Source organism: Oryza brachyantha, chromosome 11, assembly GCF_000231095.2.
Source record: "Oryza brachyantha chromosome 11, ObraRS2, whole genome shotgun sequence".
Classification (NCBI taxonomy): Eukaryota; Viridiplantae; Streptophyta; class Magnoliopsida; order Poales; family Poaceae; genus Oryza; species Oryza brachyantha.
Genome location: NC_023173.2, coordinates 13,179,182 through 13,197,489, shown reverse-complemented (window position 1 = coordinate 13,197,489; position 18,308 = coordinate 13,179,182). Strand labels below are relative to the sequence as shown.

Below are 18,308 nucleotides of genomic sequence, written 5' to 3'. Positions count from 1 at the left end.
CTCTCCCGATCGCCGGTGCACGCCGGCGGAGGGGATGGAGTAGACGACGGTCGTGGCGTAGCACAGAGGAAAAGTCAAATCTTAGATTGTTTTCACATGTGTTTGCAGAGAGGTAGCGGTTCAGTATTTGTGGGACGTGTGATCAGTACGCCTACTATATCCGAACTCATCATGCATGGAAAGATCCGATACGCCTACCATATCCGGACTCACACATATGAAAAGATCCGATACGCCTATCATATCCAGATTCTCATGCATGCAAAGTTCCGATAAGTTTCCAAAACCAATATCGGAATTTCCATTTATCATGAGGTGGGCTTTTGAGATTTTCTAGGAATTACTCCTCTCTTGGACCGGCCCATTAAATAATTCCTAACAACCTCTTTCCTGCATTCGACTCCTGTCACCGACGCCAGTGCAACCACCGTAGCCTAGACGGATAAAACAAAAAACGATGAACTCTTGATAGTAGATTAATGAGAGAATTCGCTGTATGCCACTTAAATTATACCCGGTTCCTTCTATGTCATGCAAAAAATCAAAATTCAACTGTGTCATTCACTTAATTTTTTTCCCCTTATGTGCCATAGTTGTTAACTTTTCCATTCAACTCCATTAACTTATTTTGCTTACGTTCCTTCTATACCACTACATTCCAAATGACCCGAAACATAGAATTGAAAATTGATATTTTTGAATAAAATTTGAAATTAAGACAACAGAACTAAAATTGATATTTCCGAATAAAATTTGAAAATTGATTTTTTTAGATAAATTTGAAATGACCCGTAACATAGAATTGAAAATTTGAAAAATATCAATTTGCCTATTTTCAATTTTTTTAGAGATTTTCTGTCACTTTGTTTACTCGTTTAATTTTTTTCAGAGATTTAAAACCATTTTAGTTTTTGGAATTTTTCAAAAGGTTTAAAAAAGATACCTAGGTTGTGATAGTTAGAGACTAACGTCAAATATTGCTCTTTAGTACCATTCAAAGTAGGGAAATTGATATTTTCAAATTTTTAATTCTATGTTGCGGGTCATTTCAAATTTATCCGAAAATATCAATTTTCAAATTATATTAAAAATATCAATTTTCAATTATGTTGTCTTAATTTTAAATTTTATTCGAAAATATCAATTTTCAATTCTATGTTTCGGGTCATTTGGTATGTAGTGGCATAGAAGGAACGTAAGCAAAATAAGTTAACGGACTTGGATGAAAAAGTTAACAGCAGTGGCACAAAAGGAATAAAAAATTAAGTGAATGACACAGATGGAAGTTTGATTTTTTGCATGGCATAGAAGGAACCAGGTATAATTTCAGTGGCAAACAGGGAATTCTCTCTAGATTATTCTTTACTGGATCTATCTGTGTTTACAAAGTGCTATAACAACACTCCTCCCTCAAAATTCGAACAAACTCGAAACTCCTAACTTTTCTCTCAACTCGATTCCCTAAAAATCGATACCGAGAGGCCTCCACCCTTATACTATTTATACCCATAGATACACAACCTAAATCCATGAATCCAAATCGTACAAGAAGACCAAATCCACCATGAAACCTTCCCATACACGAAACAGACTTACCCTATATTACGAAACAAACTTCAATCTTCCAAAATTTGGACTCCTTTGACATTTAACTCTGGTTTTTATACGCACACAATCTCCCATCGTATGCCGCATGAAATCTTCATTACCACATGCATTAATCCCTAGCTGAAGCATCCCACATGATACCCAAATCATCCGGAAGCCATCTTCACCCAAGTTGACTCCCGATCCATCACCGACAACACTCTCCTGAGGCATCAAGACACATCTACACATGAATTAAATAAGAAACCATATCCGAGCACAAGTTCTTTTCAAAATTAGCATAACAACAGTATCCATACATACAGAAACCATCTAGAAGTCAAATTCCTGAAGAACAAATCTTAAACCAAAAAGATTAGATAAAATTGAAAACAACTTGGCAACTGGTGGTTTGACCGTCAACATACCATTGGTTTGATCGCCAGTATTCCAGCAGTCTAACCGGAGATATCTAGTCACACGATACCACCAGTTTGTGAGAGATTTTGATTAATAATCAAAACACACTTTGATTTGACCAATCTCCCCCTTGATGAACATGTTGGCAAACGAATAACTTTTTTGGTTGTTTTGATGTTTGAAGAAAATAATAAATGAAGTGGTAAAAAGCACTCAAAAACATCAAATGCTAAAAAAAATTATCCCCCTTTTTAGAAAGAAATTCAACAGCTGAAAAGATGCACAATTTTTTATCTTCTCCCCATTTTGATAATGATTTCATCAAGAATTTGCATATTACATTCAGATTATGAAGAATGTGGAAATATACCGAGAGTTATTCAAGATCATGTGTCGCAAGATAAAGAAGATAAATTTATTAGCTAGTTAAAAATCATGAATTAAGGTATAATCATGAATCAAATATATTTCAATCAAATTCAAGTCAAGAATCAAAATTCATGATTTCAAATTATTAATAAATGCAACATGCTCACTAGTACATAGGGTAAATGAAAAACCCCTACATATAAACCTTTTGCATTATTCATCTTTATGAAATAAACTATTGCTCCTAACATTAAAATACTTGCATCATTCATTCGAGCTTCTTCTCATTGCCATTGAATAAAATCTCTTAATTATTTTGGATATGTCCTTGTCATCAAGACTGCTTCCAAGGATTAAGCACCTAATGTTTCGTCACTGCGAATACGTCCTTGTTGCCAAGACTATTCCCAAGGATTCAATATTCTTTTTTTCTCTCGTAAAGTAAATATAGGCAGTATTTGTTATCGCACAGTTTGGAACAATTAATGAGCAATTTCGAGGAATAACAATCCAACAAGCATATCTATATGCATTAGTCATTCAAACTAAGCATTAGCTTTAACATTGCATATTTTCTTAATTCAAGTAATAGAATTTAGGTTTCATGCATCATCTCATTTAAAAGCAATATCCAAGTCTCATAACAAACTAAAATACATACAAGCTCTTCTAGTGACAAATAAATCTTAATTATATTGTTGGCATGCACAAGAATATATATTATGTATAAACCAAGCTCTCTTTTATTTTTGTTTTCATATTTTGCTTGATAAATCAAAAACATAAACTCCCTCTCAAAACATGTTAGAAGGACAGATAATCCCCAATTCTCCAAAAAAAAGCAAAATGAGAAGTATCCAATGGTTTAGTTAAAATATTAGCAAGTTATGACTTTGTATCCAAATATATTAATTCAACATCTCTCTTCTCAACATGATCTCTCAAAAAGTGAAAGGAATCATGAGTGTTGTATAGTATTTTTAGCAATATTGATAGCATTTGTATTATCGCAAAAGGGAGAAACATTTTCAAAAGTAAGACCATAGTGTTTCAAAGTTGAAATGAGCCTAAGAATCTGTGAACAACAACTAACAGCAACACCTTATTCAGATTCACAGTAGATAAAAGTTACACTAGATTGTTTCCTACAAAACCATGGTATCAATGAAGTTCTAAGAAAATGACATGTTCCACTAATAATTTTCTATCAGTTCTACATCCAGCAAAAGCAGCATCGAAATATCCAACTAACATATGGATGATGAAGTAGAATACAAATTCCAAATTGAAGAGTATGATTTAAATATCTCATAATTTTCTTGACTGCTTGACGATGCCTCCGTCCTCTTTTTGACCAACATCTTCACCATCGTCATCAGAATCCAACACAACAGCATAACCAATTGGAGTTCTGTGAAAGGCCAATTCAAGTAGTAAGATATGATCTGCGAAGAGTTATAATCTAAGCTTGTCATAGATGAGTCATCTGTAATGGGCTTTGAATATCACTGATGATGGGCTTTTCTTTCAGCCCGTTACCAATACGTCTTCCTCGTCAATGACCAGTCCACCTTCTATCATAAATATGGGTTTAGGCCCATTACAGATGAATGGTTTTACAATAGTGCATGAAAGACCATAATATGTGCCTGCCACAGATGAGTCATTGGTGATGGGCCAAAAGAGGTCCAGTATTTATCTTTTCAGAGTGGTAATTTGTGTCCGTCATGGATGAATCATGACGGGCTATGAACATGATTGGTGATGGGTCTTAGTTTTGGCCCATCAAAGATGAGGCCCATCAGTGATGGCATTTGTCCCGTCAATAATAAGACCTCCTCGTCAATGACCACTCATCACTGATGAAGCCCTTACCTGTCACTAATATGAATTTAGCTCCATCACAAATGATCGGTTCCCCAATAGTGTGGCTAACTATTCCTATCTATTAGAGATGTATCTCCTTATTGACCAGTGGGGTCCACTCATATGTGACAGCTCTACATGCTTAGCCTTTACAGATGACATCTTGCTAGGTCTCTAATGGCTATCAAATACAAGTCATTACTTATGACTAGTTGTCTGCAATGGCTTCTCATGTAGAGCCGTTACATATGAACGTCACGACATCTCAAACGGTTCGAAGTTTGGAGCCGCTACTAATCAGTAGCCACAAGTCATGGCTCTAATACCATATTGACATCTGTAACGTCGGTTTCATTGAAAGAGCTACTACAAATAACTACATGTGTAATGATCCACTACGAGCCCGTGTTCAGGAGTTTGATTGGTTAACCGGCGTGAAAATATAGTAATAGAAGAATCATTATGTGTTACAAGAATCATGCTGCAGTAACACAGCTAGCTAGAATATAAGATGTGTTGCGGAGTATGCTAAAGTGACATGGCTAGCTAGAACACATGTATTTAAGATGTGTAGTAGAGCACGTTTTCTGGGATGTAGTAATACAAATATATGCTACTGGAACCATGTTCTGCGGTGGTTTTCCCACAATCAATTATAAAGATGGATTACCTTCACTCAGATTAAGAAATGAATTAAAATTAGTAAAGATCAATGGTTGTGTTCTTTTAGTAACGAAAGATAGAAGATGAAAAGATTATTTCATCATTTGATAACTATTTAATGGCATAAATGATAAAATTAAGTATAACAAAGTTAAAAATCTACTCTAAAAAAGTAATATGATAAACTTTTCTATAAAAACTTTTTCAAAAAACATACTATTTAAGTAGGTTGAGAAACGTGCGTGTAAAAGCTGAATAATAATCTAGAGATAATGGTTCTATTCTTTTATAAATGAAGGATAAAAGATGAAAGATTATCTGATTTTTCGATAACTATTCAAATAATGTACACAATGAATTTAATTAGAACAAAGTTTAAATTCTATCTTAGAAAAGTGAGATGTCGAAAACTTGTATATAGAAACCTTTCATAATAAACACACTATTTAACCATTCGGAAAGTGTGCGCGTAAAAGCCAAATAAAAAATCTGAGAATAATTTGTATAAAGCAAGGCAGTCAATGAACGCAATCAATGTCCCTTAAATTTCCTTTCCACTGATCTATAGTAGTATTTTTGATCAATAGCAAAAGTGTTCCTTAATTAGAGATGTAGGTTTATCCCTGATGAATCTTCCCGGTTAACGTACAGTGCTTGGTTTAAATACGCTGTCTTTGGACATAGCTAGCTAGCTGGCTCTGTCGTCAATCGATCGATGAGCTGCATTATTATAAGTTTACTGCACGTCAACTCTCGTTGATCGCTGAGACACACACATGCATATGATGGTATGGCAGGCAGGGCCCGCGCGAGGCCGCGAATTGGAGACTCTAGGCCGCAACGACTTCACCAGGTTCACGCGGCTGGTAGTGGCTCCATGAATCCCAAAGTTTGGTACTAGCTAGTAGTAGCAAGTGAACAAATGTTGAGCTCATCAGGCTCCGGCTCATCCATGGGCATCGAGGCGACGGCCAGCCCTAGCTGGGTCGTCGAGATCGAGACGTACATCGGCGGCCAAGCCGGCGGTAGCTCGTCGGCTCCACGGGGTTCGAAGCGGCACTCCATCTACCGGGGTGCCGGAGCACATCAAGAGCACGACGAACCCCAACGCCTACAGGCCGCAGGTAGGGATGAGAATGGGCTTAATTTTTTTACTATAAAATTTAACGATTAATTTCGTAAGTTGAAAATAAAATTGTACGGAGCTTTAAACTAAAAATTTTTTAAGGGTTCAATAGGGTTGCGAGAGAACCCAAACGCATTGGCTCATTATCACCCTTGGCCGCAGGTGGTGTTGCTGGGGCCTTTCCACCACGGCGATCCCGCGCTGTCGCCGATGGAGGGCCGTGCGGTGGCGCAAGTCGTCAGGAGGAGTGGGAGGCCACTGCAGCAGCTCATCGCTGCCGTCGAGGAGATAAAGGAGCAGCTCCAGGACGCGTACGAAAACCTGGACGAGAGATGGTACCATGGTACGTGCTTCGTGGAGCTGATGATCAAGGACGGCTGCTTCTTGATGGAGATGGGCAGTGTTTTTCAGCACGGGGAGAGTGCCAACAAGGACTTCGAATCGGACGACCCTGTCTTCGGCGACCACGGCGGCTTATACTTGTTCAACGGTATCAGAGCTGACGTGGTGTTGATAGAGAACCAGCTGCCACTTCTCCTTCTCAAGAAACTTATGGATGTTGCATATCCAGACTATTTTCAGGTACTCATGAACACGAGGAGTGGCCGATCGATATCGAGCATGCCTATTATTCTTTTATTTATTTTGTGAGCATTTTTTAGACGTTAATAATGTTTCCTGCGTGTTACCTGACAATTGATGGCCACAGAGTGAGCGACAGATAAACAATTGGGTGCTATTTTCTCTTTGCTCAACTGTCACCTACGGAATGCGTGTCAATTATGATCACCTGGGCCTTCATCCTCTTGATGTTCTTCATACAAGCATCAAGGGTACCTATTGCAACCACCCAGAGTGTACCACAGAAGCTGTCATGCCTTCTGCGGCAGAACTCCATGAGGCAGGAATACATTTTGAGATGAGTACGGTAAAGGGATTTGGATGGGGGGTCACCTTCAAAGACGGTGTCCTAAAGATCCCTAAGATCATCTTGTACGACAATGCTGAGCGCATATTCCTCAATCTAATGGCGTTTGAGCGGCTGCACCCTGGCTCTGGGAATTACGTGACGGCCTTCGTGGTCTTCATGGACCTTCTCGTCGACACCGCTAAGGATGTGGCGCTCTTGAGATCCAAAGGGATCATCAAGAACGGTTTAGGCAGCGATGACATGGTGGCCGATATGATCAACAAGGCACTAACAAAAGGAGCAGTGATGAGCCCAGACAGCAGCCTCTGGAATGTGTTGCACGGGGTGAATGTTCACTGCAAGAAGCCGTGGAACAAGTGGCGGGCTAACTTTCTACACAACTACTTGAGCAACCCATGGGTGTTCATCTCACTCGTCGCGGCATTCCTCTTGCTTTTTGGAACCCTCATGCAGACTGTCTACACTGTTATGCCCTTCTACACGAATAAGTAATTGTGCCACTACTGCACCATCTTGGTATATGGTCAATCTTGCAACTTGGTCAGATATACTGTTATGCTTATGCAATTTGGTTTCCGAATTTTCATGTATGTATTCCTGTTAAATTTGCTTCTTGTGCTCTACCAGTTTGGGTAACCAATTTTCCTCCAAACTGTCCGCGCCCATGCACGGACCACGTCTGTGCGGGGAGAACAAAATTGCATATTTGTCTGACAGGCTTTTTACTATCTTTAATAAGGAACCGGAGTTAGTGACATATATCCTAGGGGCAATCATAGAGATGAATGTATCACATATCATGTTTATAATATAATATAATATAATAAATTTATATTCTTTTTCATTAAATAGTTAATTTATTATGGTCAATGAATATGTGACTTATTCATAAGTCTCTTTGTGTGATATGTTGCTTATTCTAAATGATATCTTATTATATTATATATGGAACAGATATGATTATAAGATCATCTTAAATATTGATCGGTGATCATGTCTCATGCATCACGTATGGAGAAATCAAATCAATAACGTGGACAGTACATATTGGAGTACATGTTAATGGATAGATCCACCGTAGGACACACCAAGAGCTATACCTAATCTTTTATGAGTCGGTCTATGGTAATATTAGTGTAGGATTCTTAAATATAAGATTATCATCATTTCTAACTTGTACAACGGCTCACTTAGGAACTATCAAACGCTGCTCCATAATTGGATAATTGTAAAATTAGTCTTTGTGCTCATCATGACACATGTAGTGAGATGCAAATGATTAAGATGAGATTTTTCCCATTAAAATTATAGAGATATATCTGGACCTCTTGATGTAATAGATTAAATAAATCCATGGCTATGCTGGGTAATTTATAAGTTAATCATAGATTGAATAATCTAATAAAGGATCGAGAGAGTGATTAAGGTATTGAAAGAATAACATACATCTCGCCTCAAGCTTAATTGATATCATTCAACCGATATGATATTTATGTACACTCGGGGGATTAGTATGTCCTGGCAGGGACCGACGTTGACATGTGGACCGAAAATATGTTTTGGGTAGCCACACACTTGGTAGGTTGTAACGACATATTCAAGTAGAGATTCAAATATGAACTCAGTTCAAATAGGGATTAGAATAGAGTTCCTAGTGGGTACAAGCGGTTTGGTTAGAAACTCTATATATTCAGAGGGCTTGGCTATGGGATTGACACATTGTAACACCCAACTCGGTTGAAGCCAAGTAATAGCGTGGGTTTGGTCCATGTGGCTCAAAAATGGATGTGTAGTGATGGTTTAGTATCACCTTATAAGTTTAGGTGGGTAAGGATCTGCTTATAAGCCTTAGTGCTCCAACCATGATATCCTTGGATTAACCCTTTTACATGATGCGAGGACGAAAGTATAAGCGGGATACTATACGAATGTGAGTCCGCTAAATGTGTAATACGGACTAACACGGATTTTGGAGGCAAGGGTTGTTACACCCAAAATCTCTACATGCACCTTTCCCCCACAAACCAAATCCTAGCCGAGTGTACATTCTACGAAACTCGAGTCTAGCATTCCACCCATGTCACTACACCAGAACCCCACACCTATGACGACGTACCACTGACAGGCCGATGGCCCGGTCAATGGTATCCATCACCTTTGATAGGTCGTAATGTTAGCCGTCACAAGTGGGCCATCCGGCTGCGGCCTGAACACGGCCTGGTAGTGGCCCGTCATTGGTGATGGAAACCACTGACGGGCCAACATGGAAAGCCGTCACAGGTGAAATCCCATCACCTGTGATGAGCCGCACACCTTAAATCGTTACTGGTATACCGTCACCTGTGACAGCTTTTCCAGTTGCACACCGTCACAGGTGACATCCCATCACCTGTGACGGGTATTTCTATAAGCTCGTCTAAGGTGTAAGTTCAAGCCCATTTGAGTTAAGTTGGTGCTATAAATATCCCCAACTGCCAACTGTTCTCTATCTCTATCAGTGCACTGTTCATAATTTGGTTGGGAGGGCAAGGGGGGTGAATTTTTGCAGAAATTGAAGGTAAAAACTACATAGTTAAATGTACCATGTTATTGATTATATAATATTTTTTCAATCAAACATCATATAATATTTTTCTATGTTATTGATTGCAGATGGATCGGAGGTGGATGTACCATGTTTATTGTTCATCCACAGAGTATAGAGGGGGTCACTGAATTTGTCAAATTTAAATTTGCGGACAATGACAGGAAAAGTAGGATGAGCCTGTACATATCCTATCCATGTAACGACTGCAGGAATGAAAAGATGGTCCCTAATAGTTCAGAAGTGCATTCTCATTTGATAAGGAGATGATTCATGGAGTATTATACATGTTCGAGCAAGCATGGAGAGCAAGAGGCACCTGCTGTTGAAGCTGATGAAGAAGTGTTGGATCAAAATACAGTGAACGTCACCGCAGCTCGAGAAAGCATGTTTGTACCTTCTCCGTTAGACGGAGATACCATTGATTTAGACAATGAATGTCTATCTAAAATGCTGTTGAAGACACAAATGACAAAGACAGAGACTTTGAGAAGTTTAGTAAGTTGGTGGAAGATTGTCAGATACCCTTGTATGATGGATGTAAGTCGAAGCACAACAAGTTGTCATGCGTCTTGGAACTCATAAAACTTAAGGCAAGTAATGGATAGTCCGACAAGAGTTTTACATAACTTCTTGAGTTGTTAAAGGACATGTTGCCAGAGGGGAACAAACTACTGCAAACGACATACGAAGCTAAGCAAGTGTTATGTCCGTTGGGCCTGGAAGTCAGAAGAATTCATGCTTGTCCGAACGACTGTATTTTGTATTAGAAGCAATATACTGATTTAGATGCTTGCCCTGTATGTGGGGCTTATAGATATTGACGAGCAAAAAGTGGAGGTGAAGGAAGTAAGTCAAAGAGGGGAGGACCTACAAAGGTTGTGTGGTATCTCCTAATTACAAAGTGTATGAAGAGAACATTTGCGAATAAGGAATAAGCAAAGCTAGTGCGTTGGCATGACAAAGAACAGAAAGCTGATAGCAAGCTAAGACACCTAGCAAATTCAGTACAGTGGCGGAGAATCGATAGGATTTACCACGAATTCTTAGAGGACCCAAAAAACATGCGCTTTGCCATGTGTACAGATGGCATTAATCCATTTGGTGATTTGAGCTGCCGTCATAATACATAGTCAGTTCTTCTTGTAAACTATAACCTTACTCCCTGGTTTTATTTCAAAAGAATGTATATTATCTTGTTATGCTCAGATTTTTTTAAGGTGCTCCAAGTATAGCGGACCGTTCGTTGGTGTTTGATCCAACGGGTAATATGGTGTCTTACCTTGCTAGAGGTAAGACTTCATAAAGAAAGTATTTATGTTGCATGTGCCATTAAGAACAAGCAGGTTAACGACGTAAGTAAATATTTGTAAATCAAACTCACGGCTACCATCTCTAAACTTAAAATATAATGTTCCAGTTAATTTCAATGAAAGGCATTAAGGCACTAATATTTCAAACATGTGAAATTCAGAATGAATATTGCATAACTTAATTGTAAATCGATGTAAAAAACATAGTGTTTACAAAGTTACTCATGAAATTTAATTTAATTTTGTGGTATCTAGGTTTATATTTTATTTTTATTTAAGTGTGATATCAAATATGACAAAGTTGGCATTTAAACTTAATTACACGTAAATTATTAAATGATGGGTATCTAGTGCCAAATTAGTGTCCCTGATTGTTGGCATACATGACTAATTATGTATTAAGTTTGGAAAGAACAATTAACCGTGTCGGTTTCTTTCCCTTCTTGCATGGTGGCCTTGTATTTGAGATAAATAAAATGCTTTTTTTTGAAGAAAATGGATAGATGATCGATCAATGGCTAAGATTTATTTGAGCTCTTACCCCTAGAGAGGTAAGTTGGAGCACTGTAAAAGAGCTTATTTAAATCTTTTTATTGTTTGATTGACAGTATGTAATGCCAAATTATACCTTATTCGATTTCCTGCTTTGGTCGGCACTGCATGCTAGGTGCTAGCTGGCTGTGTGATTCCTTAGGCACCATAGAGATCCGAGCATGACCTCGGTCTCCGTCAGGTCGTTGATTATTTTCTCGCAGTCTGGCACGGTAAGAACATCACAATACGTTGGATCAGTTCTTTTCTAACTCATTACTTTTTAATTTTTAAGGCCATATACAGTAGTCAGACAATAGCAGTTTATATACGTACATATCAGATTAGCCACCCTACGTGACATCATTAACTCAAAAAAACTGGATCATCGTCTCTTCGTTCGTCTACTGCTTGGACACATGCTCCCAAGTTGTATATAATCTTTTTCTAGAGAAATATTTCGTGCATTGATTGCATGCAACAAATACAAAACATAAAAAATAAAATATTAAATATACTGCAGATAACTAAATAGACCACATATTCTATAAGTTATCTATTTGGTTGTCTGTATATATCAAATACATAACAGCCGTACTGTTGTACATGCCCTAATAGTTCATGTAATTGTAATAAGTATTACAAAAGTCAGAAATCTAGTTTAGAAGGTAAGATAATAAACTTATATATAAAATATTTTATAAAAAACATATAATTTAGCACATAAGAAAGTGTCGTACAAACCAAGGAAAAACTAAGAATAATGTGAAGAAAGAATACGGCCTTGCTCTGTTCCATAACATAAGGATTACGTTATTTTCTATAAAAATTAAGAAAGAATTCATAGTATAAATCATGTCATAAAAAGATGGTTGAAGACAAAATAAAATAGTATTACCTCTGTTTCATATTGTAAGACTTTCTAACCTTATTTAAATTTATCAATTAATGAATGTATATAATTTATATATATGTATAAATTCATTAGTATCCATATAAATCTAAACAACACTATAAAGTATTGTGCTGTGAAACGAAGAGAGTATAAAGCTGTAGGAGCTCAGTTCTTGTCTATTTGTCTGGAAAGTGTGATGGGATTGTTGCCCCTTGCGGAAAAGCTGGCTTAGTGGATTGCTGTGCTGTGAGCCTGAGTGCTAGCTCGGCCAACTCAATCTCTCTCTCTTAGATAATAGATATGGTTAATGGTTCACTCATTATTTGCTTGTTAATTGTTACTATAGGATTTATATTGGACTATTTTTATTTAGATAAAACATGAAGAGGAAAGGGGATATTGCATCGCTCTTCCGGAATGATGAAGCTAAAGCAAAGAATAATGTGTCTCGTCTTTGGATCTAGTTGATGAACCTTGTTTAACTCAAGAAAAACCACACCATTGGTTCCGACGGTTGATAATTTGTTGAATCATTGCTTCGAGGTCGAGGGAGACACTGAATGGGAGGCTGAAGAGTTGGCGGGAGGTAAATTTAGTGACACGGAAAAACACGTCACTGATTTGAGTTATGAAGTGTCACTAAGAAGTTTTCTTACATGGGGCTGGCCGCTCCCTTCATCTATGTATAACAGCTATATTTGAACCGTTATAGATGAGGTGTTACTGATGGATGGTTGTGTGCTAGTGAACACACATCTACTAACTCAGGTGACATAATCACATCAAAGGCTATAGCGGAGGCCGGTGGCGGCCGTCTTGCCTCGGCTCTCTCCTTGGAGAACGCCCTGCCTATCCGACCACACTAGGACACTACAACATTGTTGCCCTGCTTCTGTCGTAGTCTTGCTGCTCTCGTGAGTTTCCCATCGTCATCGACGAGATTTGCCAGTGTTGCCTCCCTACCATTGCCAACATGGCCTGTGAGGTGGAAGGCAGTTGTGGCGGGTGCAGCTGTGCCGAGAGAATGTGAATCAATAGGGATTAACCTTTTTGTGCTAGCTACATGAAAGACGTTTATTTGCGGGTGATACATAGATGAAGCAGCTGCCGTCTTGTCATGGCTTGCTTTTGTAGAACGGCACAATGGTGTAGACGGTCTGGAAGATGGTAGCAGTAAGCAAGATGGCAGCAGCAACGAGAGAGATGAATGCCCAGGGATTCCTGAAATAGGTGCGTATGAGGCTGGCCCGCCACTTGTTCCATGGCCTCCTGCAGTGTCTGTACACTTTCCATTGCACCGTGTGGAGTTGGCGGCTTGAGCCTAGCACGGCTCCCTTGGATAAGGTGCCATTGAACAGCTTCGCCGTCTCCTTGTCGCAGCCCAGCATGTTCCGGAGGACCCCCTTAGAGCTCAGCATCTCCACATCCATGGCCGACTCGATGATGTTGTCCAAGAAGATCACGTAGTTCGTCAGGACGTTGCCGGAACTGACGTGCAGCCGCTCGAACGCCATCAGGTTGAAGAAGGTGCGCTCGGTGTCGTCATCCACGACCAGCGAGGGCATGCTCAGCACGCCGTGCTCGAAGTGGATGTCGAGGAGGTTGTCTGTCTTGCTGCTTCTGATCTTGATGCCGGCCTCGTGGATCTTGATCGCCGTAGGCATGATTTCATACTTGTAGCAATCGTGCAGTGGCTTGCGGGCCTCGTGGGCGCCCTTCGCATACACAAGGCTTGTGTGGAAGATGTCCAGAGGGTGGAGCCCAAGTGGTACATCCTGCAGCAGATCTTCTTCAAGCTTCCGTCCGAGAAACTGGAGGACCATATGGTTGATAACCCGATCTAACTCGACAACCTGAAACCCATCTCTACATGATCAGTGCCACTAGTAGTATTGATGACAGATTCATGTGTCCCTAAATTAATGAAGATGGCAAATAATGGTGTTTAGTATATTAGAAAATTAAGTTAGCGGTAAAAATGTTAGAGTTTATGTGGAATATGTATTGTTAGACAAGCTAAGAAATATATAGTACGCAGTAGATTAGTGTCTTGGTAGCAGATTGTGGGTAGCGGGTGTTCCAATATAATAGTGAAATCCAAAAACATTAACTGTAAATTTATATTATTATATATCCATACCAACACCAATTTTCACCTAAAATTCGAAAGGTTAGGGTACAGACTTAATTACTAATACATTTGATAATTTAAATAACATAAACAAACAAATAAGATACTAAAAAGTTACACAATTCTAAGTTCTCATATTCATCTATGAAGAACATTGCTTAAGTATATTAGCCGCCTAAAAAAGCATAAAGCAGGGTACTATAGTGGTCGCTAAGCATTATAGTGGTCACTAAGTTTATTTCAATACGCTATGTTTGGTTTTTTATATCCTGTAAATATAGATGGTGGCAGAGATCAGCTACTGCTATTGCATTTGCTACAAGGGATTTTTTATTATGCTAAGTATCTTAAGGTATCTAGTACCTCAAGGTACCATATTTTTTACACTAAAAGGGTTATTTTATTATCTTAAAAAGTATCCCAAAGTACTAATAATTTTAGTACAGATTTTTGATACCTTAAGGTACAATGTACTTTAAGGTACTATACTTTTTATACTAAAAAGTATAAAAAGTATGATACTTTAAAATATTTTTTCAATGATGATAAAAAAGCTCACAGTAAAAATGGTGATACCTCAAGTTATTTTTGTAAGGATGGTAAAAAAAGCTCCTGCTATGAACACTATTTATTAACTTGGTATTGGGATAATAATAAATTAACCTATATTCTAGACCCTCTTTTAAATAAAGGAAACGATTGACCAGTGATACCGATCGAAGGTCATTGATATCCCAATAGACTTTACGTACTTACGTTAGATCTGGTAGGAACGGTTGTAATCCGTTTCGTGGGGTTACCAAAATATTATGTCTAGCTGTCATCTTATAAAGGTTGTATCTATATTATGTGCTTTTGAGATTTTATACTGACGTGATACACCCCAAAAGCTAGTGCTTTTGAGTTTCTAATCTTCTAATATGGGACTATTTCCGACTGTCGTTTCGGTGTCAGATTTTATAACAAAAGGCATCGCAAAATTAAGGCAAGAAAAGAAAAGAAAAGAAAATGGCACATAACCAAGATCAGTAGTCTCAAAAAAAAAAAAAAGATCAGTAGTCTCATACCGGAGGTATGTCTAGAAGAACAGCTAAGAGCCTCTTGAGGAGGAGCAGAGGCAGCTGGTTCTCTAACACGAGCATGTCGGACTGAACAACAGGCCACACGTACACTCTTCCGTGAGTACCAAACACCGGATCATGCGACAGGTAATCGAACCGACCATCGCACATCTGGATCAGCTCCAGCAAGAAGCAGCCGTCGGTGAGCATCACCTCCACGAACCGCGCCTTGTTCTTCTCGTCTCCACGCCATTGCTCGCCTAGGTCCCGGCCGTATGCTGCCCGCAGATCCTCCGCCACCTGCTCGACGGCGTCGACCAGCCGTCGTAGGGGCCTCCCGCTGCGCCGGACCAGGTGCAGCGTTGCCCGGCGCTTGTGCTCCTCCATGGGCAGCAGCCTGGGCTCGCCGTGGTGGAGCGGGCCCAGCGCCACCATCCGCGGCTCGTAGGCCTCCGTGCGGTGCATGCTCTTGATCCACTCCGGCACCCGGTAGATGGACTGCTCCATCCATTGCTCCTCGTCCACCACCGCCGCCTTCTCCGATCCGGTGCCCACGAGCTTCTCCATCTCTAGCACCCAGCTGGTGCTGCTGTCATGCCTGCAATGATCGTTGTCTGCTCCTCCGTTTGGTGCTTCCTCACCCATTCGATCAGTTCACTACTGATAAACTGATCTCTTTATTTTTTCGTGCGAACTAGCTAAACTACGTACTGGCTACTAGTTAGAGCTGGCAATAGTAGTATCAAAAATTCAGATAAGATAAGAGTTGCTACCTATAGCTATGGCTTCTTTCCGGCTGCATATATACACAGGAAAGTATTCTAAACTCTCGAGGGGATATACTCTCATTTATTACATGCTATCCAAATAGTCATTAAAAATATAAAAAAAATATGAAGATAGATTAACATAATATATATCACTACATAAACATACAATACAGTCCACAATAAAAATAACAAATTAAACTCTGAATAGTATACATATACTTACAGTATCTATTTTCACATTTTTTTCAGATTTTTTTATTATGACTATTTAGATAGCATGCAATAAACGAGGAAATGCCCTCTCGAGGGTTTAAAATCCACTCCCTATATACACGGGCAAGGCCAACGACTTCGATCACGGTACGTCCTCAATTTAATTAGTTTCTCGCACGCACAGCAAGGCCAACGACGATTTTTGTTCAAAAGAAATACTGACCTTTGCTCTTGAGAGTTGAGACACTCTCACATATGGTTGACCCGGCTTATCAGCCGGTGCAGCTACAATATATTATGCCGCCTAGGGACATGTCCTTTAAGATCAAGACGATCTAATCCTGAGTCCATGAGTTCACTCGAATAAATCACTCCAGCTGGTCTAGAATTGGAATTAAAAACATATTACATTGGGGTACATTATATATGTTTTCATCTCCCATTGGGGTACATTAGTAGACTGTCCATAATCGGACATGTAGGAGAGTAACACAAATCATTGTTGTTGTGACAAAAGTCTTGAGCTCTAGAAGAGTTTGTTGTATCTCTTTGTTTCCTTGAAAGGTAGCTAGCCATTTTGTTTGCTTCTCTCTTGATCCATCTTATGTTGAGTGGTCTCCTGTTAAGATCTGCAGCTGAAAAAGAAGAGGTCCAAGACATACCAGTGTTGTGCTTTTTGTCCAAACTGAGAATTCTAACGTGTGTCCACCAGGCCTTGAATATCTGAAAATGAAGATTAGGTGTTGGGTTTGTAATCTTGAGCACACGTTATATGCTAGTATTAAACCTGCAAGTTCAGCTTGAGCAGCGGAAGTATATTTTGAAGAGATAGCTTATAATAAAACTGTTGTGTGTGTTTGAGAGTGTGAATAAAAATTCCAAAACCAGATAAATTGTCTCTACAAGAAGAATCTACAAAAAGAATCGTGTACCTGTAGGATTGTAGGAATAAGCAAACAGTTGTTGCAGTCATTTGTGTTTTGCTGAATTATGTCAGGTTCTTCAGTTGTTTTCTGAAAGTAAGGTTTGATTGTAAGTTGTAACCATTGCTTCTGCTGCATTGGAAACATGAATATTCTTCCATTCATTAGATTTGAGTTTATGATGCTTTCCAGATGTGTTAAAGCATAATAGCATTTTTTTTGCAGAGCATTGTCTGTTTTAAGAAATGCCAAAATGTCAGCCAAAATATCATGTATTGTTTGCATTTGCGCTAGAGCATCTGCCTTGAGATGGGAGTCTGAAACAAACCAAGTTAGTCGAGCAAATTGACATTGAAAAAAATAGGTGAACTTCATCCTCTTGTTGACTGAACTTTGAACAAGTGGAAGCAATATTTGGAATTCTGAAATTAAGAGTCATAGCAGTAGCTAAAGCATATGTCATGAGCCTCCACCGCCGTCTTCCGCATCTGTTTATGTTTATAAGTCAAAATTTGAATTTTAAATCTTAAATTTATAAATTTAGAGCGGATTTTAGGTGTTTTTAATGAAGTGTATTTTTCAGCATTAGCTTTTAGATCGCTAAGAATACGTATATAAAAAATTTTATTCATAAATTATTTTTTATTTATAATTATGTCGTTTGATTTTTTTAAAAAAAAAACGTATGTATTTGCCCTTGAGAGGGCTGCCAGACTGATCGAGGATGTCAACTCTTGAAAGGACAACGACTCCGGGTGAAAACTGCATCGCACAGAACTTATCTGGTGACTGGGGCTAACTGGGACTTAATTGGTTAATTACAGAATTAACAATAACAAATCGTGAATTGTCTCCAACTGAAGTGCACCCCGACAACTTAGCGCTCGGTCCATGCAAACCATTGCACACATGCCGAGATCAAACA

The 18,308-nt window shown here is 38.9% G+C and overlaps 1 protein-coding gene and 1 pseudogene across 1 annotated transcript; one reads left to right on the top strand and one right to left on the bottom strand.

Moving 5' to 3' along the window:
- The first annotated feature begins 5,827 nt into the window (after window positions 1–5,827).
- On the top strand, window positions 5,828–7,454 carry LOC102710164 (annotated as a pseudogene).
- A 5,946-nt stretch (window positions 7,455–13,400) lies between these two features.
- LOC102709885 (UPF0481 protein At3g47200-like) lies at window positions 13,401–16,122 on the bottom strand. The gene is made up of 2 exons (XM_006663437.1): window positions 15,484–16,122; window positions 13,401–14,138 (listed from the first exon to the last, which is right to left on the bottom strand). The coding sequence occupies exons 1-2, from the start codon at window positions 16,120–16,122 to the stop codon at window positions 13,401–13,403; spliced, it is 1,377 nt and encodes a 458-aa protein (XP_006663500.1).
- Between the last annotated feature and the right edge of the window lie 2,186 nt (window positions 16,123–18,308).